Consider the following 23,790-nt stretch of genomic DNA (forward strand, 5'->3'; position numbering starts at 1 on the left):
CTCATATGTTCTGGTCAGAAGGGAGGAGTTACTATTTGTTATAGTAACAAATGTCTTAGTAATGAAGATACCTTTGTCTTGTGTACTACCAATAAAACTTGGGAGAGCTGCACATTGACCAGGTAAAATCCTTTCCAATGTTAACCACACAAACGTTTTAAAAGGATGAAAACAACTGAAGGACAGAGTTTAAGGTGGGGATGGAAAGTTATTCAAATGCTATGTATACTCATTTAAAAGATCAAGAAATGTAGACTTGTTATCAGGGGTATCCACAAGGAGGGCAGGAAGTGACCGCGTGATCAAAGCCCTGGCCCCTGATGCATTTGATGACGTGCTTCTTAAGAAGGGTGGGACTTCAATCAGTTATGCCTGCCATCTTGACTTTTTTACCCCTCTCCATGGACATCCTATCTGATATAATACTACTTGTCTTTTTGGGAGTGAGCTTCTACAAATCCCTGAATATATTTTCTGATGTTGGAACTGGAGAACTTGGCCAGTGGCTCTAATGTATTGGCTCTTTTTTCTATCCGCTGTAAAACTAGCAGTGTATGACATATGAAGGAATAAGCTTGGCTTATTCATACCAGAATATTTTTTAAAGTGATGGAATAGCTCTTGTTGTACAAAGGAAAAGGTGCAGAAGAACTCAACCTCTATAAATTGTTGTTCCCCCCCCCCCCGCCCAGGGTCCAATGCCTTGCACTCCCATTCTTTGTTTTAAATTCTGTATTCTTCTTAAAAAAATAAAAAAAAAACAATTATGACCTGATGCATTTTGGAATAATGGCAGGGAATTTTCTTAGAAGTCAGCACTGAACATTAATTTATGACTATTTTTCAAACTCCACTGAAGTAAGAACGTAATAGCTTTTGGTTGATTTGCTTTCTATAACCTGCCACTCACAGCTAGGTACCTGACAAGACTGCAGACAGACAATATTCCAGTCACAAGGCTGAATTCTCTAGGACAGTGAAGAATGCTATCCACGGAGAAGAGAATTTCACCCCTCCCCTTTGTAGTGAAAGAGCATCAAGAAAACATCTGCTTTAAAAAAAAAAAAGAAAAAGACAGGCAAAGGCAAATGTGCCTTATTCATGGGGAAAAAACAATGTACATACTTCAGTGGAATGAGGCGATATACGAATCCAGTGTTTCTTAAAGTGTGGTCTAGGACCCTCGAGGTCCCCCAAGACACTCTCAGGGGTCCTTGAAATCAAATTTGTTTGCCAGCCTATGTTGAAAAAATTATACAATATTAAAATTCCATCAAACGATTGTGAGAAGCGATAGCGGCAGAGAGTGCATCAATTTTAATTTTTATTGTGGTAAATATCGATAAATATAACCCATGCAAACAAAAGCTCTTTTGGGGTCTTCCATAATTTTTAAAAATGGGAAGGAAAAGTTAAGAAACACTGCGCTAATCAACCAATTGCTCAACCACGTCTGCAATTTAAAATGCTAGCAAAATAACATAGAGGACTATAAGCCTTTTTATGATGCTTAAATGACCTTTTCCCTCTTTGGAACAGCCTCCCACCTAAGATCAGGCGGTCCCAACCTGCTTAGCCTCCTTGGAAGACTGTGAAGACCTGGTTCTTCACCCAGACTAGGATGGGAGTCAGCTAGCAAATATGGAGTTGATATGATGATGCCATGGTGTCATGGTGGGAAGTGTGAGGTTTCCTTTTGTACAGTGTGGGTCTATTGTCTTATCTTTATATTTTTATTGGTGGTTGTTGTGAGCCACCTAGGATTATTGTGTATAAGGCTGGTGGTCACATAGGTCTCATAAATAAATATATAAATACATTTTTGGAATGAAAGTACAAATATATCTGGGTGATGGGTAGAAGGAATGACCTTGAGGAACTGGTGGAAGAGCCTCTACCAAGACAATGGTCAGACAAAAGGAACCTGAGTCCAAGACAGAACTGTAACCTGAGAAAGTGTCTCAGACAAGACCCTCCCTAATTCTCATGAAGATAAAGGGAGGGAGGGGGGAAGCATATTCACATTTGCAAGGTTCTGTTACTGTAACTTTATAATAAAAATACAGTAATACCTCGGTTCACGAACGCTTCTGTTCACGAACAATTCAGTTTGCGAACAGCAGCATTTGCTAAATTTTGCTTCCATTCGTGAACTCCGCATCGGGTGACGAACACAACCCATGGCCATCTTCCCTGCTCTGACATGTGGTCGTGGCTTCCTCTAGGCGAGATCGCAGTCGCAGACAGGCACTGGCTGTGAAGCTTTTTGGTGTCGCCTCAAGCAAGGTTAGTGTTCTCTCTCTTCATACTATACTGTACTTTGTTTCATATTTTTGTGGTTAAAAAAAATACATATGGTTCAGAACAGATTAACCTTATTTACACTGAACCTTATGGGAAAATTTGATTTGGTTGGCGACCAATTCAGTTCGCGACCACATTCGTAGGGGTCAGAACGGATTAACCTTATTTACATTGAACCTTATGGGGAAATTTGAGTTCGTGACCAGAATAGTGGAACGAATTAAATTCGTGAACCGAGGTACCACTGTAATATTGGCCGGCATGACTTTGGTTTCCTAGTCTGGTTTACCTCGAAGGGCTGACAATCTGCAACTCAGTAGACTGGGAAAGACCACTGAATAACTATAACATCAACCTATCATATAAGTAAATTTCATAATTATAGACCAATATCCTGACTGGATTCCCTCACTGCACTGAGTCCTAATGTAGTTTGGTTTTGGTTATAGGGTATTGTTTGAACACGGCTATTGTAGACTGTAAATCATGAACATGACTTAATGTGGTGAGAATCCTTTTCTTTAATAAACCATGCTTAAAGTAAAATATGGCTTATTAGCATGTGTGAATCCACCCATTAAATGTTTGTCATCAGAGACAAGAAGATAAGTAATCGTAGGATAATATATTTCTTTTCATGGAAGATACATTTTCTTTCCTGGTACATAGTAAGATTTTCAAGTTCTCTCAGTACATTTTGCTAATCCTTACAGGGAATAAAAACACAACTTTCTCTTTCTTATTGAAAGTATTGAGTGTATTTAAACTTGACCTAGTTCATGAAGAGTGGAGAGAGATTTCCATTTATTGTTGGTTAACAAAAGTATTATTCTGTATATGCAACAACTTTCATGTTAAGGAACACATCATAATGTGATCCCATATTATATTTACATAGCTTTTCTGTTCACAAGATCACAAATGGCGGACACCTTCAGAACCTTAAACTATTCGTTTTTATTTCTCGGTACACACCAAGACTATAATGGGAAAGTAAAGGAGTCAGCTGTGGTTCAATGTTTTTTCCTACTATTTCTATACCTTTGTCTTTTTCAATACCAAATGTCTTTATTTTTTTATATTTCTGATGCCTTTTTCAAATGAATGATTAAAAGTCAACTTCTTATCTCTCAGGAGATATATCACCTTTCTGATATCTTGGTAAAAGTCTGGTTTTTTAGTCAAAATTAAGTTGTATTTCCAGCCTTAAAAGTTGTAAGGCATATATGGGGAAGAAATATCACTTTTATCCTTATTTTCCTGATAAATTCAGACTTAGGAATAATCCTAGATTGGAAATTGATTGTAAATTATTTCTCTTTGGAGGGAGAGGAAGTCCATGGGCTAAAAGGGGCATTAATGCTTTAGACTAGCTTTTTGACAACCAGATTTTTAAACTAGCTGCAATATTGCAAGAGGCATTTGGATTGCCTAAAGCTGCAGAATGGCAATATATTCAGTTTTTATTATGATTTCACAATTTGGTCCAGATGCATTAACAACATGTAAAACTCCTTATTAGCACTGAAATTTTACATTATTCCAAATGTACTGTATTATTTAATAGACAATATTTCTCAGTTTGATATTGGTTATTTGCATGAACTTTGAATAAAAAGTTAGATCAGTGTTAACAGTTTCAAAGACTATCAGGTATGTTTCTTATCTTCTTAACATGAGATTAATTCAAAAGTTTTGGTTTCATATTAATTGGATACCTAAGAAAAAAGTTGCCAACTTGATTATGTTGGAATTGTTAAATCTAATTTTATTACAATGGAAAGACAGCGCCATTCCAGATTTACAGTTTTAGACTTTAAAGGTTCGCTCTCTGCTTATGAACTGACTCTTTATCAATATAATGGAAAGACCATCAATATTATTCTGTGTGTAAAAGATTGAATGGCATCTTTAAAACTGACCTTTTTTTTTGGTAGTGTATCATAAGGTGTTTTTGTTTTGTTTCCCCCCCCCCTTCCTTTTATACACTGAAGCAATAAATACGTAGAAATAAAATAAAAATAAATAAAATACGAGAAAAATCTCCTAGTAGTGCAGGTCATGAGTTATTTCTATCCTGGCTTTCTTTTTCTTTTCTTTTTTTTCTTTTCATTTGCAATGCTTAACCCCTGAACAGAACTGACTCCATGCAGTGAATTACATTATGCTATGAAAATCTGTATACTCTCAATTAATTATTTCTGATGAATTCTGTGAAATTAAAAAAAAAAAGAATCTGCAATAGTTTCCAGAAACAGTTTAACTTAGGTGATGGAACTTCTCTTTGTATTCTTTTAAAGAGTCAGACAGTACTGAAGTCCTATTAACATGGTTCTCTGTATTATATATATATATATATTCCAAATGGTGGGCAATAATCATTAGACCTAACCAATATTGCAATGGACGCATTTTACCAAAGATGCTTAACTACTCTCACTTCTAATAAAGCTGACAATTGCTTAACAATTTAAGCCAAAGTTATTAGGGGTTTCCCCCTTGTTCCTTGGGAAATCCTGCAGAAGCTGAAATGATTGCATTGAAAGTATGGCATTCATGGGAACAGAATGTGTACACAAAGACATGAAAAGTTTAAAAGAAGTTCAGACTTATTCAGTGTTGCTTGCCTTTGTTGATACTTTCAGTGCAAACAGATATTTTTAAGGAATTTGGTTATCAAAATGCCTAAACAAAGGTTACCTCTGATTTTATAGGGTTAATATTAATATAATGATTGCAACATATTTCAGAAACAAAAAAGAAATCATGAACTATAGGGCAAATCGTTTTGATAGTGCAACTTGCTGGAATAAAATGTTACTAATTAATAAGGAGTGTTGTTTTAACCCCTCAGGTAAAATTTAAATTAATCTTTAAAGGGATATATAGCTTGATTTCAGTCCTTGAAACAGCTAATGTTTCACTGAGTTGTTTTAATTTTTTCTCTCTAATGTATAACATAAAGAGCCAACAAGTACTAGTTTGCAATTTTTAAGCAAATGTTTGTTCATTTTTATGGTTAATAAATTTAGCAGATGTATTATTCTGGAACTGTAAAACCTAGAGACCATTTATACATATGATTTGAATTTCTTTTTTACTCTCATACGTATAAATCTACTTAATTAAATTCCATAGATGCAGAAGGGTTCTTTCATCAAAGTTCTAAAAATGAAAAGGAGTCTGGTAGCATCTTTTCTAGCTAACAAATTTTATTAAAAGGCATAAGCATTCATGAACCTTTTAATAAAGTTAATAAAACCAGACTGTTCCTGATTTTTTTTCCTACTGTAGTCTAACGTGGTTCTTTTCCAACAATGTCTACAGATATTCAATAAATAAATAAAAATACAATATCATCCTGTCAAAAGTTGTGCCTATATTTAAAACTTAGCAAAACTTGCTGCTACTTATCTTATTGTGCCATTTAAAACTACCCTCCGTATATCGATGTGTATATGGGTGTGTGTGTGTCTTTCGTTAATACCTGTGCTATATATTTTATAGTAAATTCCTCCCTACAGAGTTTAAGTGTGACAAATCCTATTTTTCCTGGAACAGCGGAGGGAAGCTTTTCTGATTGGGACAGTCCTTTAATTGCTTGTTGTAAGATATTTCATTCAGATATGTCATCAGCCCCTTTATTACATTCTCCTACCCTACCCTTGTACTCTGTTCATTCTACCAACTTTTAGCAAACAAAATATTAACATAACTGGTGACAAATGAAATATGCTATATGGTTGTTTTAAACTGCCATGCTGTGCTTTGCCCCAAAGGCATTATATAAATACTGCAATAAATAAATAAAATCTAAGAGCCATATAGGCACATTAAAATGTTCACAACCTCAGCAAACTTGCAATCTAAGATTACTTATGTAATAAAGATGAAAGGAAACTTGCTACTACATCATAAATACAGGCAAGCTACAAACTGAAAGCACAAATATGCATACACTTGTACATACACAGAGGTAAACAGGAAAGAATTAGGTACCCTCCATATATATTTATCTGTAAGCACAGTTTCTAGTCACAAAATAAAGTTACTAAACCATGTGCTTAAATATACTGCAAAACCAGTGTTTTAAAACAATGTAATTGCAAACAGTAATTTAATTCTTCAAATTCTTGACCTCATTCTGAAGAAATATAAACCATCTTAATGGAATAATTGAAACTATGAAAGTTAATCTTTGATATAATTTACATTTTAGATTACTAATCTGAACTGAAGTTTGTGCCAATTCTGCCTCTCGAGTAAAAAGTATAGTTTCACATCTACAATGAATATTCCATACACGTCAACGTAGGATCTCCATGTGTTGTCATAGGGATTTAGTTACTACAAAGAGGAGGACATCAGGCTGCTGTTAACCTGGTTATTTCCACCATGCAAGATGTCAAACTGCAGTTCACTGAGATAGGATTTTATGCAGCTGTATGGCGTGGACAATATTTCTGGCTAAATTATAGCTATAGAACCCCACGTCCTAGCCTCAGAGGATGTGAAGGAATGGTTTGATGAAGGCCGCGCTCGAGGAGATAAGCATTCCCTTAGCCCCCAACTGGAGCGTGGGACGGGTAAGAAGATGAGACTGGCACCACCCTAAGGAATTCACGGTGTTTTGGCTTACTGGCTTGGGAAGTTAGATTCAGTCTTGGGTGATTTCTGTCTGGAGGTGGAAGCTAATAAACACAACAGAACTGTATCTGCACTGTCTCGTGAAGTTCTTTGGGCTGAACCTGACATCAATCACCCCAGACTGATTCTAACTTCCCAAGCCAGCAAGTCAAAACACCGTGAATTCCTTAGGGTGGTGCCAGTCTCATCTTCTTAACCGTCCCACGCTCCAGTTGGGGGCTAAGGGAATGTTTATCTCCTCGAGCGCGGCCTTCATCAAACTATTCCTTCACAAAGGACTTCGTGGAATCAAAGCTGGGCCAAATTTGTTCCCAGTGTTCACAAGATTCTTTATTTCCTACAAGTTTTTTTTTTTCCCCTTCCTGGTTTTCTAACTAGGAGCAAAAGAATTTCTGAAAAGACACTTGCAATGCAGGGAAAGGGGGAGGTCACCTTAGCTTCCATAATTTAGAAAAAGCCCTCCATGTGTTCACATGAACCAGCATGGAGGTGCCCTCTATTTTCCAGTTCCCCACTGCCATGCATGCAATGAGATGTTTATATGTTGCTGGATATCCTTCAGTCTTGGCTTATAGTCTTTTCATTATTTTTTTATCAACTGTCATGGTTATCACCTGGTTATCATCCTACATGGTTATCACCTTAAGCACAGGGCCAGATTACTTGCAGGACCACTTCTCCCTGAGGATATCAGCTCATGCTATTAGGTTAGACAGGGTGGGAACACTCCAAGTCCCCTTCCTTAAATGTTGCAATGTGTCAGGCCTAGCCCAAGGAACTCCAAGAGACAATGCAAATTCAGTCCAGTTATGTTTATTAGCTACGACCTCTAGCAAGAATCTTCCCAGACTAAAACCCCATCTCCCAAAGTCAGCCAGCCACAACAGTTCCTCAGGGAGGTGCCAGTCTCATCCTCTTGTTCCTCCCACGCTCTTCTGGGGAGCTAAGAAAATGTTTATCTCCCTGAGCCTGGCCTTCATAATTCCATTCCATCACACAATGGGACCACAGAAGCACGCCTGCTCAGTGGCCGCCCCAGCCCTTTGAAACAGCCTCCCACCTGAGATCCGAGGAATCCCAACCCTTTCAGCCTTCTGGAGGGCTGTGAAGACCTGGCTGTTCCCCCAAGCCTTGGGCTAGGATGGGAGTTGAGCTTTGAGATGACTGATCTGGCACCTGGGGGGGAAGGTTACTTTTGTCTTTTACCAAGCCTTTTATGGATTGTTGTGAGCCACCTAGAGTCATTACAGGAGATAGGTGGCCATATAAGCCATGTATATGAATAAATTAATTAACTAAAGGGATCCATGTAACAGACCATTGAGAGTTTCATGTGAAAAAGCTAAAGGGAAGAGTACAGTTGCCATTTATTTACTTAGTTATTTGGCTTCTGTGCTGCTCAGTTATCTTTTATTTATCTGGTTTCTACTACAGTTTCTACGCCATTCAATTCTCAAAGGCCCTGAGTGACTTACATCCACCAATAACATTGGATTAAAACATAATGCTCTTCAAAATACATCACCAAGCATCTACCAGATGTGCCCCCAACCAGGGCAGGCTTATCTCCTCTGTCTCCTGCATAGGGGGCCCAGCAGGTACTCAGGGTAGCACTGAGTGGTAAGTCTAGTCTACGTTTTTATTTCTCAAAAAGCTCTATTAAGCCACTGTAGGAAATTAAAATAGTGTCTGAATTTGATGTTGCCCAGAATCCTCTTCAGATCAATCACATGAAACGACACTGGGAGTTGTACTAAATCTGAAGGTTGTACTAAACCATCATTAAAAAGTAAATACAAATTAGTACATAAATGCTTACAGTGAAACAGATGCATACCAAAACTCACAGTACCCCAGAAGTGAACATGGGGCTTTTAAAATTGAGAAGCCAGGATTACATTATTATTTTGTTTAAAAAGACAAGTAAAGAAAAAGATCTTCAGGCAAACGTCTATAGGAAGATAGCTCCATAACATGTGATAATGGAGAAATTTCCTGGAATACTAGAACTGGAATAAATGATAAGCAGAGCTTCAGGATATGAACATAAAAGACAGTATTAAATAGATTATCTCATATATTACAGACCAGGAGGATTCATTAATTTTTACTGCTTTCATGAAGAGAAAAGCTGTTCATAAGAAACACTGATGCTATATTAAAAGCATTCTAATATATAGATTCGATATTAGATGAATTTTCACATTATATTTGTGCTTGTAACAAGCCTACCTTAAGGTAGTTATTTACAACCCAGAATCAAAATGAACTCATTATGAATCTTAGGGGAAAAGCAACAGGAAACAGGGAAATTTTCAGCAGAAAAGGGCATGGGGGAAAAGATTAAGAAGCCTGAAGTTTGGCTGCTTTGAGAAAATCATAATTAAGATTAACTCAGTTTACCAGGTTCAGACAACTGCCAGGCTAGAGTGATAAAAGATGGCAGTGAAACCCTCTGAATCTGTAATCCCTCTAGACTTCACCTAAACCAAGGCCAGATTACAGGCAGGAGCACATAGGCCTGGGAGAAACTAGGTTCATTCCCATCATAATAAACCTTGATTTATCTTGATGCCTGCATACATCATCAGGCTGCAGGCCCCATTAATATCTCAAAAGGGATTTGTGTGGGAATGTATCATTTTTAGAAAGTCGCACATAGACTATGAAATCTCCCGACAAAGCAATCAAAGTTAGATTGTTATTACTCATGTACATTCATCCAGCTGCATGAGGTTTTGCAAGAGGGACAGGCAACTTGGTGTCCTGGAGATGTTTTTTCCGTCTCAATTCTCATACACCACAGCATCCACAATGACAAGGGATTGCAGGCCTGAAGGGCAGATTGCCAGGGCTTTAAAAATGCATCAGGACAGGGCACTCCACTGAGGAGCACAGGAATGCAGAGATAGGAAAATATATTGCTGGAGAAACATTTTTAATTTAAAGAAATTAAATTAACAGCTGTAAAACGGCCACAAGCAATTTTGAAAACAAGTGGCAATCGTGGTATTTTTAAAATAAATTATTAAATACTTCAGTAATATTGTACCTTGATCAATATGTATTTCTTTACTGTGTATTAATGAATGCCTTGGAAATCTTTTTACTTTCCCGTGTTTCTCAAAATATTTCCTAAACAGCCTTCGCTTATTTTGGGGGGGGGGGGGAATTACATATTTTCTGCCCCCCAGATAATACTTTTCAAATCTTTTTCAGAAACTAAATATTCGTAATGCAGGTTGGGCGGTTCAAGGCAAGTGCCAGAGCAAATAGCAAGCAGGGCTTTATTGTTACTGCAGATAACAGTTATTAACACCCTTTTATTCTTTCCAACCCAAAGAGAAGTTGGAAGTAAATTATGTAAAGGGGACCTGAGTGCCCATCAGCAGGATGACTCTCTGAAAACTGAACAGGATCAGATTTGATAGGGCAGAAAAAAACAGCAAAACAAAGATCATGGTGAAGGGTCAGGATCGGGGGGGGGGTAACCCCGATGCAGGCTTATATGTGGAGTTGAGACCATACCGACACCATTTTGAAGAGGAAGCAGGGTCATGCACACATGGAGGCCACAGGGAGGACATGGCCCGTGAACACCCATGAGTTGTTAGGGGCACAGCACGAGGCCAAACACCCATGGTTGGAATGGCTGGTAAGGATGTGGGTAAATGTGCTAAAACGCTTGCAAGGGGGCCCACAACCTGGAAAACAGGATGTGTGAAACTTAGCTACAAGCTCAAAATAGCTTGCACCCACATAATGGGGGTCTAGCAACATAGAGCGCATTCCAAACTATAGTGGGCAGCAAGCAGTGGACCCCACAAAGAGCAAAATGCATAGTTGTGAAATTAGGTGCAGGTGTGCCCGCCTTCCGGGGTTGGCGTGATATTTAGCTTTAGCGACATATAATCTCAAGTTCCTAGCCCTTGCTTGCTCTGGGGGTTGCTAACATGAAATATCCTCGCCTGACTCGCTTAGACTATGCAGAGGATGTGGTTGCATGGTGTGGTTGGGAGCAGAAGCAGGTGCTGAAGACTCAAGTATGCTCCGCACGTGTGCTTGGGAGTTGGGAGTTGGGAGGGAGAATTGGAGAAATATAAAAGCTGTAACCAAACTTTGTTCAGGGCTCTAGCCGCCTTACAGGCTGGAGTCCTTTTGTTCTGGTACCTTAATAAAAGCAACCCTTTATTCTGCACCTTGTGTTTGGATGTCCTTTGGCTTCGACGCCAAGCTCAGACCCGTTTTGTGGCGCAACAATGGGGAGTCCTTGGGGTTCTCTGAGCTTGGTTCTTTTCTTGCAAACGTTTCATTACCCGGCTAGGTAACATCTTCAGTGCTAAAATGGGAAGATCATGGTCAAACATGAGCCAGATCCAGCCAAGGACTTCAGAGAAACCCCCCCCCCCCGCGCAAAAACCCAATGCATCTTTATGCAAGATGTAGTTGAGCAATGGCTCAAAATGCTTGTAATTGCACCATTCTAAGGTCTTCTTCCTCCTCCTTTCTAGAGTGGAGCACATGCAACTGGCCCTATGCTTCCCAGTGCGTAATACATGCAAATACACACAGATGTAACACAAGAGAAGAGCAAAAACTCACATGCACATACAGGCAGCACATCTGCATGTCCTTTGATTAGACCAGTATTTCTCAACCTTAGCAACTTTAAGATGTGTGGGCTTCAATTCCCAGAATTCCCCAGCCAGCATTCCCCAGTTGCCAAGATTGAGAAACACTGAATTAGATCCTCCGCATACACATTTCCACCCACAGAGAATCAACAGGTTACATCTGAAGAAGAAAATCCTATGGCCACTTTTGTTAAAGGAGTTGGAAAGAATTCAAGCCATGCTCTGCATGTCTATCCGACCTTGTTTATATTCTATTTCTGTTTTTAAATTTTACCAGCCACCTTGAGTACTTGACAGAGCAGAAAGATGAAGGATAAATCAAATAAATCAGATAAATATATGCCATGTGAGTTGGATCACTAGAAGGGAGAAGCCTTACTTCAGCAATCCTCCCGCATTTTATGTTGAAATGTTTAAGCTGTTTTAACCTGTTTTTAATGGTGTTTGTTCTTAACTCTGTGAGCCACCCAGAGGTGTGCATGTGAGATGGATGGCTATATAAATTGAATAGACTAGTAAACAATGACTGCTACTAGTTACAGTCTGAACCCTGATGTCAAGCTAAAGGTGAGCAAGACTCTCAATAATAGGATTCCATCATGCATTTGGCCCAAGCTGAATGTGGATACTGCCTGTGTATTTGATAGAAATATGGTTCTATTTTATTTTTTAAATGTACTGTAAATTGCACACAATATGTTAGAATAGGAACATATTAGAAATATTGAGACATACAGACATTTTTTAAAAAAATCCTTCTGCAAAATCTAAGTAAGAAGCTCTTAATGTGTGTGCTTCTTTGTACACAGTTTGTCTTGGGAAATTATACTTGTCCCAAGACTCATGTATTACAGTATGTAAAGTCAATTAAGTATTAAATCTAATTAGAAGCCTTTTGTTTTCCCAAAAGCTGCATTTCCACTGCAACTGTATGTTGGCTATGTTTGTCATGGATTCGTATTTTTATCCATACATACATTTTATATAAATCATAAAACAGTAATTTTAAAGTGATGGTGATAGCAGCACTAAGGAGGCCCTGACTGACACTGGCTGAAGCAGTGGAGGACTGAAGAAGAAGCATTAGGGACACTGAAGGGGGCAGGAAGAAGTCAACAGAAGGATATGGGAGAAAAGAATCAGAAATGGAAGAGATCCACAGAAATTCAGGGATGTGGATATGGATGGCAAAAACAAACAAATGGATTATGGATCATAGAACAAATCAATCTGGAGTTCTTACTTGAGACACAAATGACCGGGCTAAATTATCCTTTTTTTCCCCTTGAACACATTACATGAAGACCCAACTCCCTTGAGAGGTCCATAATGCTAGGAAAGGTAGAAGGAAAGAAAAGATGAGGACAACCAGAAGAGGACAATCAGCAAGGTGAATGGACTCAGTTACAGCATGCACTGCTGGTAAACGCGAAGTATGAAGCTGGGGCTAAAACATCATATGGTCATTAAGTGCTGATATCAACCTATGGAGCATAATCAATCAATCAACTGACAGACATACAGAACCCTGATAAGAAGATACCCAAGGCTCAGCATTACCTAATGGTAGACTCTAGGGCAATTTCACCTAGCCCCATAGTAATCATGCCCAAATTTTACACAGAGGATGAAAAGTGGCAGCAGAAACTAAATTTCAAGAGAAGTACATTCCCCATCATCATCATCATCATCATCAACCATGCAGAAAATGGCAGGAAAAAGTCTGAAAACTGGGAAAGAGCATAGCAATTCTGCATGCTGAGAAACTGATGGAAAGAAGTAACCTTCCTGATGTTAAAACCATGGTAAATACAGGCTGCAGGCCTTGAACAAGGGGATCTGCATGAATATATTATTTTTATATATGCACAGGCACACACGCGCACTCACACAGTTTACTCTTCACACTGCAGTAGGTTGTGCGTGTCAGTCATTACTTCTGGGTGAAATAACTGATGAGGGGGTCAGTCCACCTGAAAATTGCTCTCTAAAGACTAACTGAAACAGATGGGCATTGATGGTGTTTTCAAGGAAATTAATCAGCTTGGACTAGCAGCAATGCCAGAAGCTCCATAGGTCCAATCTAGCCTAATGAATTCCGAGCTCTCTGTCTTAATAGCTCCTGACAAGACTAATTTACTCATGTAAGTGATTAGAGAGGGAATTATCTCTTTAATTGTTGCTTAACACTCCTCTAGGTATCACATGGAAAAGGGGAGGAAGACAGTTGCACTCAATCTAGGTAAGAAGAAGGATAGGAGATTTATTAGAGACAGAACAAGAGAATGGGAAGGAAGAAAATAGATTTATTAATGTACCTGAGTTATAGGAGTTAAGTAAAAAAGCAAGAATAGCTGGGTTGATCATGAGGGGAGAAATCCAAAGTGTGGCAATGCCTTTGTTAGATCTGTGAAGGTTTACCACATAAGCGATGGGGAAGGCTACGTAAAGCTGATACAGTTTGTTCTATGGAAACATGAAAACAAAGCTTCTCGCATCACTTCCCTGGTCTTTGCACCATTTTTAGTATGAAAAATAGCTATTTGTACCCAGCAGTATGACATTTTCACACATGTTTATAACAAACACATGATTGGGGGCAAATATAACAAATTCAGAATGAGGCCCCTTGTTTCTGAATAAGCATCACCTCATTCTGAACTAGCTTCATTTTTCCAACAGCATCATTCTCCAATATCCAAATATATTTTAAACCAGTGGTGGCTGGCTGGGGAATTCTGGGAGTTGAAGTCCACTCATCTTAAAGTGGCCAAGTTTGGACAACACTGGTTTAAATTATCAAGTTTCCCCAAATTTTTGAGATAAATAAGGGATGTGGAATTATGATAAGGTATTATGGGAGCAGTCACAAATACATTTTACAGAAGGAAACCTGGTGAATCTACAATACAAGAAATGTATGGGTTTATTTCAATACATGTTGGGATGACAAAATTTTCTACCCAGTCCCTCCTTCTTGAGAAAATAGTAAAAGGCCATCTGAAACATCACTACGGAATTTTAGTCCCTGCTGCCACATTTTTTTTTCTTTTTTGGCAAGGAGAGAAAACATCACTGTCCATCCTGGTTTGTTTGTTTGTTTGGTGCCCTGAAGTCAGTGTTGACTTCTGGTGACTGCCTGGACAAGTCCCTGAAATTTTCTTGGCAAAGTTTTTCAGAAGTGGTTTGCCATTGCCTCCTTCCTAAGGCTGAGAGAGAGGGACTGGCCCAAGGTCACCCAGCTGGCTTTGTGCCTAAGGTTGGACCAGCACTCATAGTCTCCTGGCTTCTATCCTGGTGCCTTAACCACTACAGTAAACTGGCTTTCTATCCTATTACTACCACTAATATTCATTAAGTGGCTGAGAATGCAGGAAAAAATCATAATCCTTTGTTAAAGTACTCTTATCTTTAGCATGTTTTTTCCTTCTGACATTCAGTATTAATCTGCTCTCTTGTAACTTAAATCCATTATTCCATGCCTACCCTCAGGGATGACAGAGAACAGGTCTTGGTCTTTTTTTATGAAATCCCTTCAGATGCTTGAATAGTAGTATCTTCTTCCCACAGTCTTCTCTTCCCAAGGCTAAATATTCCCCTCTTAAATCTATATTTGTAGAATTTGGTTCATCCCGGTCAAAGATTCTGTCTTTGAACCTGTTTCACTTTGTTTGAATACTTCAAAACAGGATCTCAGAACTAAACCTAGTATTTGAAGTGTGGTCTGACTTATACAGAATCAAATAGACTTATGACTTGGAAGCTAAACTTCTGTTGGTTTAGTATAAAACAACTTCAGCCTTTTTTGCAGATACACTACTGACCTATATTTAATTTTTAATTAACTTTTATGTCAAAATCTTTTTCACAGATACTATTACTGCCAAATATCCCCCATACTATACCTGTTCATTTGGTTTTCGTTCCTAAGTGAAGAACATTGTATTGGACTCTGCTAAAGTTACTTTCAGCCTATTTCTCTAACCTATTAAGATGTTCAATTTTATGTATGTCTTCTATGAGTTTACTTATCTCACCCAGTTTTTGCCAGTCTAATCTTACCAGTCAAAGGAAGTTATTTAACTGGTAAGATTAAACTGGCAAGACAAGATGTTTATACAAGATCAGTCATATAATCTGTTCTTCCCAAGTGTCATTATCAGACTAGTTTGAAGCTCTGGACCCTCTAATTTTCACTTTTTGAATATGACTACATTTGACCATTAATACTCCACTCATTCTCTAAAATGTTTCAAAAATAACAAAGAAAGATTCAGCTGGACCATCAGCAAGCTTGTTTAGCTGATGCCTGGAGAACTCATTCAAACTAAACTGGTTATTTCTTAATTATGTTTCTCCCAATCTCAAGTCTCAATTCTGCACATCCTGTTCTTTGAAGCTGGCTAGGAGAACACATACTGTCTTGTTGGACAAAGCTGCACTTGAATACTTTTGCCTTTTCTTTGTGGCCTGTTAGTATATTGTCCCCTTAACTGAGCAGCTGATATGCAGATTATTTTCTTTCTTTGACTCTGAACATATCTAAAGAAGTCCATTTTTATTGTTCTTGCATCCTTCATCAACTTTATCCTAACACTCTCTCCTCAATTGTGGACAAATTGTATCTATAATTCCTGGCAGTGGGTCCCTCTTTCCTTTCCTTTCCTTTCCTTTCCTTTCCTTTCCTTTCCTTTCCTTTCCTTTCCTTGCCTTTCCTTTCCTTTCCTTTCCTTTCCTGTCCTTTCCTTTCCGTTCCTTTCCTTTCCTTTCCTTTCCTTTCCTCCCCTCCCCTCCCCTCCCCTGCCCTCCCCTCCCCTCCCTTTTTTTTGAGATACTAAGATTTTTGTTCAACTACTGTGTGTTAACTTCTTCTGCTTTCCTCCATTTTTCCCCTTACTGAAATTGTTTGCCAACTGTGCTTTTGGTATCTCCTTTTTAAAATAAAGTTCCTCCCATCTTGAGCTCTTTTGCTGTTAGCCCTCCCAGACAAACCAGACAGGAAACATAACCAGATGAGCTACTTCTACTTTAGGCTATATTAACAGAATCTTGCAGGTGTGAAAGTACAATATGTATGTATGTATATATGTATGTATTTAATATAGTTGCCCATCCCACACAAAGTGACTTTCCCACCATCCCTATTTACAGCCTGATAATTCAGGGCAGGTCCTTTCTAAGTTTCTTTGTCTGTCCATTACCCAGTTGGGAGCTCTTCCCCCTTTTATCAGATGATTCCCTAGGCAGCAACTCTTCCCCACCACCCCACGTCTTCCAAGGTCATTCTCACATTCCATTCTATTTGCTTATTAGCTTCTCCTGCCATGGAGTACTATTTCTCATTGCTCTGAGTTTATTAAAATCCATTTTAAGATACTGTTCATCAATAACTAGCTTTACATTACTTTAAAATCATGAATTCCAGCATTACATGGTCGCTTTCCCCCAACTACCTGCTAGTTTCATTTCCTCAACTAAGTCTTTCCTAACCAATCAAATCAAAGATAGCTCATTCTCTTAGGTGTTGTTCCACCATCGGCTTTTCTAGCCCGTAAAGGTACTGCCAACTAATATCCAAAACAGCTAATAGTTAGATGTCTAACATCAAGACCCATCCATACATTGCAAACAATAATACTTGGAGAAAATATAGGTCATATGTATTCTAATTCTAATAAGATACAAAGCTTTCTTTAAAGATCTGAGAACTGCTGGAATTTTATAAACCTGTTACTGCTTATCAGATTAACTTTAATCTTTTCATAAAAAGATCTGCCAAGCTTTATTTCAGTTTAATGAAAATGGAGGAACTAGCAGTGATATGAACTCTGCTTGGTATGAACTCAAGGAGACAAAAGACACAGTCTAGAAAATGTCCAGGAAAAGCCTGCTTTTTAAGGACAGCGTACAAATTTTAAGAAGGGAAGGGAATTAAGACTGTTCTGTTATTGGGGCTCTTGTAAAATAAGAATTATTAGCTTAAACAAGGAAAACAGCCTATCATGTTTAAACTATGTGGGTGCACATAAATAGGTCTTACAATCAATTCAAAGACAAACCATCCCGACACCCTGATTGAAGATCAGGTTCAATGGACTGAGAGTTTGGAAAAAGGCTGAGAAAAGGCCCAATCGATTTCTGCATTGACTAAAACTGATCACCGACAAAATAAAGAAATAGAAGCTACATCTGTCAATTAAGCTCTGACATATTTTGGCCAAAGGTACAATTAAAAGCACATCCATCATTCTTTGCTCTCAGTCAGGTCACTGATAGCTGAGGCAGGATGGATTGAAGGTTTTTATTTCATAATTTTAAACTCACTGCAAGTTTCTTAGCCCAACCTTCTCTTTGGTACAACTGTTAAAATGAATCAAGTCCCACAACATAGTGTTATGATTTTCATAAACAAAATGAAAGACATTAGAATTTTAATCCAGAGGTTTGACTATTATTTTTTTCTTGGGAATTCCTGGCTTTAGACTCCAAAGATCTGGGTGACCTGGTAAACGATAGATCGCTAGGCAGTGCATAGGTGAGGATACAGATGACTTCAGTTGTATTTGCAGTCCAAGAATACTTTCAGTTGCTAATTCTGAGATTCTTAACCCTTAAAAAGTGAGGAATGAGAGACTCAACCAACAGTATATGCAGTCCTTTGGGCCCAAGAATAGATTATTGACTAATAAAAAACAAAACACTTAAGTGGTATTCATTTACACACATGGTAGAAGGAGAACCATGTTTATTTTATTTATTATTTACTTATTTAACAAATGTATATGGCCGCCCAACTCACACACAGTGACTCCGGGCAGCTTACAAAGTAAAATCCCCAAAACAAGAACACCATGAACTCCCACCCTCTGTGGCAGCCAAAAACACAATTTTAGTCTATGGTAGCATTGTTTCAAATGAACAAGTTTTATTAAAAGGCTAAAGCTTTGATTTTGTGGGCAGGAGGAGATACCAAACAGCTGCAAAAAGCCATGGATATTGCAATGTCTTCCCCTTTTTAAACCCTGGATATTCTTCTAGTCAAACTACTACTCAGCAACAACAATGAAAACAGAGCATGAAACAGTAATCCAAGAGAACGGGGGAAATCTAGATTACTGTTTGGAAGCTTATAAGCACTTCCTCCCAATCTTATAAAGAGGGACTGAATCACCGAGCAGACCTATGTACAAGCATCATGGTACACAAACACATTCTCCATGCAATTCTTTTGTCTCTGCATTTAGTTTAATTTCTGCCAGCTTCAGGGGTTTCAAGTTAATCAGCCTCTGAAAACAGCCTGAAATACTGAATCTGTAATGTTTTAGCAGGTGACTATTTTTTGTTTATTTATTTAGATTTATATGTCCACCGCTGTTGTCAAAGCAATCCTGAGGGGCAAAGAAAGTTTTAAAATAAAACAATATAAATCACTGTTAAAACACACAGCATACAATCCAAAGAAGAGAAACGGCAGCTTAACTGGCATTCCTTTGAAATTAAACACAAATCTTAATATACTTACCCACCGGAGTGTCTTCATTGATCAACAAGTAAGTGTCGAAGAAATAATTTATGAAGTATGGCAATCGATTGCTCAGGCCTGGAAAAATTGAGAAGTATAAAATTTTTATTCATAATTGTGAAGCCAGGTATATATTAAGAAAAGTGACAAATAGATGGGTTGGCACTGAGTGGTTTCCATGATTCAGTGGAACAGCCAGATGAAGCAATGAAGACCATCTATTCATTCTTTGGTTGACTCAGGCAGTGTGAATGGGTTCTGTGCCAAAGGGAAAAGTAGCCACTCTTGGATCTCTGTGGCTACAAGTCCAAAAAGAGAGCGAGGCAACCACAATAAGGAAGATGCCCGATGGGGCATTTGTACCCAAGTGAATAAATAGAGATTTTTCCATAGAACTAGAGGAAGGGAATAAATTAATAAACATACACATTTTTCTCATCTCTCTGACAAAATGCACACCCCTTTCTTCAAGGTTATAGAGATTCACTCTATTTTCCTAGGATTCAGAATGTATATTGAGGGATCTATTTCACAGTAGAACTTCACTACTATCGTGAGGGTAGCATTAAGAGGCTGGCTCACAAGGGCTTAGTATTTATTCATTGTTGCATTTATATCCCACCTTTTAAAAGTAAGGATTACTATCAACACACCCATCATATAGCCAGCTGCTGCTGCTATAATATACTGATCTTTCCCTGAAACAATTTAAAAAAAAAACTTATTTTTCTTGCTGGCTGGGGAACTCTGGGAGTTGAAGTCCACACGTCTTCAAGTTGTCAAGGTTGAGAAACACTGGTCTAGACACTCTTGATTCCACCAGTCTCCCTTTCTCTTGTTTCTAATAACAAACCCCACTACTTAGCTAATATGAGTAAATAAATATATGTATGACTGGTTCTTGAACTGCCAGCCCCTTTGTAATATAGCTTATTTATTCAGAGAGGGTTTACAGCAAACAGTTAGAGAAAGACAGCCTTGATTCTCTGATATTATTATCTATTACCACTGCTACCACCACCTCCATGGCTGAGAAGTTTCTTTATCACAATCATGCTACAATCGTAGAAAGCACATCTCCTTTATTACCATTCTAAACTTAAGAAATTGTTACTGGTCAACAACCAAAACAAAGTTTCTGTGTCTGTCTGTCTGTCATAAAAAACTGTGATAGTTTTCCATAAGCCACACAAATCAACATATGGCTGATCAGAAGAAAAAACAAACAAATCCAGAGATAACTCATACCATAAAGAATGAATGGCCCGTATAGAATACGAAGTAAACAAGAAAAAATGCAGCAGTTACAATAGTGGTGGTAGCTAAAGTAATTTCCTGTACAGGTTTGAATTCACACATGACAGATGGGTTTACTTTGGTTGCCAGCCAGTGTTAGAGATGCCAGCGCTGTGTCTTATTAAGAGATCCACTTTAGCTGCCAGACTTTATTGAACAAGAAAAATAGGGTATTTAATTGGCCTGTCAGAAATATTTTGCATCTTAATTCTACAGAATCTGGCCACTAGCTTACCTATAAAGCAGGTGCCAGTTCTTAATGCAAACTACCAACAGAATAACTGAAAGCTTACTGGACAGCAGCATAATGAAAGGGTTATTTGACAGTGTATTGTGAAATACATATATTAACCATCGAAATCAACTGGCAGTTCACAAAACTAGTCAATGTTGTGTGGTCTTTCTTCTTGGAAATCCATTCGTGCCACCTCCATGAATGAATCTCTCATACCTGAGGTGCTGGGAATAGAATTCCCTTATCTACTCATAAAATCTTTTTATTTGTGGTAAGGAGGTTACAGGTAGTCCTCGACTTAAAACCATTTGTTTAATGACCATTTGAAGTTACAACAGTGCTGAAAAAAGTGACTTACAACCAGTCCTCACACTTACAACCATTGCAGCGTCTCCATGGTCATGTGATCAAAATTCAGGCGCTTGGTAACTGGCATGTATTTATGATGGCTACAGCATCCCAGGGTTATATGATTGTCATTTGTGACCTTCCCAGGGGGCTTCCAACAAGCAAAGTCAATGCAGGGAGGCGGATTTGCTTAATGACCATGTGGTTCACTTAACGACCATGGTGAAAAAGGTTGTAAAATTAGGCATGATTCACTTAACAACTGCATTGCTTAGTGATGGAAGTTCTGGGCCCAGTTGTGGTCATAAGTTGAGGACTACCTGTATTCCTATTAATAATTATTTTGAAGCAAACTTCCTTGAACAAGGGGAATTCTGAATAAATATGCACAGGATCACAAACACAAAATAAATGAGTTGTATTGAAGATTTACAGAGTAATATACAGGTGGTCCTCGGTCCACTCTTTCAGCAACTATTTGAACTTATGACAGTGTTGGGTGGTACTTATGACTGGCCCTTGAAGTTCCAGCCATCACAGTGCCCCAAGAACACATGATCACAATCCAGGTGCTCAGCAACCAGCCCAGATTTCTGATCATCGCACCATCCTGTGGTCATGTGATCACGATTTGTGACCTTCCCTGCCAGCTTCCCACAAGCAAGGTCAAATGGGAAAGCCAGCAGGAAGTTGGAAGTCATGGTCATGGTTAACACCTGTAGTGATTCGCTTAACAACAGTAACTGGGGACTGCCATAATTGCCATCACTAAGCGGTGTGGTCACATGACATCACATTTTACAACTGCATCACTTAGCAACAGAAATCCCTGTCCCAATTACCATTGTTAAGCAAGGACTACCTCTACTACATAAAATATTGGAATAGGATCAGAGATACCCATGTTTAATTACCCCCATCTGCCATGAAAATTCACTGGGTGATTTTGAGACAATCACCATCTACTATAATTTACCTTACAGGAATATTTTGAAGGATATATTTTGCTTCTGAAGGAAAGATAAGGGATTGAAAGAGTGTTCAGCTCATATTTAATTCCAATTCTACTGAATGGTCTATAACCTGCATATCAGCGCCTGGTATAAATGTCATAGGAAGCATGGATCTATGCTTTCAAAGAAGAGTTCTAAGTTTTCTAATTATGTTCCAAACAGCAAACACAGAATATGGAAATACTTTTATTTTAATTTGTCTCTGTAGCATCTACTTCACTTTATAACCTCTGAAATTTTAAAACTTTCATTCCTTTAAAACTTTCATTCATAAATTATTTTATTTATTTAAAATATTGTGCCTTTGGGAGAGAGAGCTGCATTCTCTTCCCCAAAGGCATAACATTTTAAATAAATAAAGGATTCTAAAAAAGGATGACTTTAGGCTTGGATAATTGAGAATTAAATATATTTTCCCTTCCAACTTCCTTAGAAGGTATATTACTGGTATATAAACATCTTCTCTGTTGTTATATCTTGGCTTTGGAAAAGAAAAAAAAAGTGGCAAAGTTGAAATCTTTTTGACATGTCATTCAATAAACAAAGCTCACTGGAAGATAATGTTTTGGAAAGGTGCATGTTGTGTAAAAAGTTATGCCTGTGAACATAAGTGCAAAAGTTATGCCTGAGGAAGGCAGACAGATGGAAGCTTCTCTCCAGGCAGTATAAATTTAGCAGCATCGTGTTCTTTCCAGCAATACATGTGTCTTCCTTTGTTTCTCACAAGTTAATATGTTTCAAGATTTAGAACCATATTTATTGTCATACAAAAGTGCAATTACGTTTTTTAATGTATTTTTCAGAAGTGTTGGAAATTCCAAAAATGGATTAAGTTCAATTTAAGAGCCAAGAGCTTTGAGTCAGAAACTGCTGTCCATGTAACCTTCTTGGCAGCACCCAGCACTGAAGCGATATTTATATTTAAATGTCTTCTGATGTGGCAGAAATCTCCACTGGGTAAAGGTTTCATGGCCCTGAATAAGTGTCTCTAATGTTTATACCCACTAGAAATATATCAGGCCTAGGAGTTCCATAGATATAGAAGGCAGTGGAAAATATTTTTTTCCCAGATTTTACTGGACTATACAGAAGTTGAAAACAAAACAGTTTACTAACCAACACAGAACCACCCATAGAAGTTATCTGATAAGAAAGGGAGTGAGTGTGCATTAACAGTTGGGTGCCTTGGGAATTAGAAGCAATGGAAAAGGGAAAATAAAACTTTCTCTATGGGAGTTCCATTTTCTTGATCACAAAAAATGACTTTTTTAAACTTAAAGCCCTGAGGTTACACTGAATAATACTGGATATAGACATGATCTTTCAAACACCTCTTTTCTCACTATACCTGGTTGTGGAATAACCATAGCAGATACTGTGCTATATCTTTAATATGCATCCATACAGCAATTGTACATAAACAAAAACAGTGACACAGCAGGGCTTCAAAAAATGGAAGTTCCTAGTTCATGAAATTTCACAGAAACTCCGTAACACCCCTACAGTATATATGTTTGGGGGGAAGGGAGTTTGTGACAGAAGAGCCCTTTAGCTTTTTTGAATAGTGCTATTTTGAGAATAAAGGCTATCTACTTGGTCCCTGAATGCCAGGTAAATGGGCATGTTTGAGAACAAATCATCTTCATTCCTGCATTCTCCCCCTCGGTACTCAGATTTCTAAAGCAGTTCTGTTTCCTAGAAAGCACTAGGCAACTCATGACAAATTGATCTATTCTAGCAATAGTCACCAACAGCTGAGATATCAATTATTGATGCGCCTGTAACACCAGG

General features: G+C 38.2%; 1 protein-coding gene across 1 annotated transcript in view; it reads right to left on the reverse strand.

Moving 5' to 3' along the window:
* The window catches only part of CDH23 (cadherin related 23), a 469,716-nt gene extending 446,583 nt beyond the window's left edge, over positions 1-23,133 (reverse strand). Inside the window, exons 1-3 of the mRNA XM_088144253.1 lie at positions 23,116-23,133; positions 22,335-22,480; positions 19,108-19,187 (exon numbers count right to left, since the gene is read on the reverse strand). Of these exons, the coding sequence (XP_088000379.1) occupies positions 19,108-19,187; positions 22,335-22,480; positions 23,116-23,133 (244 nt within the window). The remainder of the gene's footprint in view (positions 1-19,107; positions 19,188-22,334; positions 22,481-23,115) is intronic.
* Positions 23,134-23,790: the final 657 nt, after the last annotated feature.

This window comes from Python bivittatus, unplaced genomic scaffold (genome assembly GCF_059951505.1).
Source record: "Python bivittatus isolate LINGU-HERP-01145 unplaced genomic scaffold, Pbiv_v1 ctg000400_np1212, whole genome shotgun sequence".
In the NCBI taxonomy this organism is placed as follows: Eukaryota; Metazoa; Chordata; class Lepidosauria; order Squamata; family Pythonidae; genus Python; species Python bivittatus.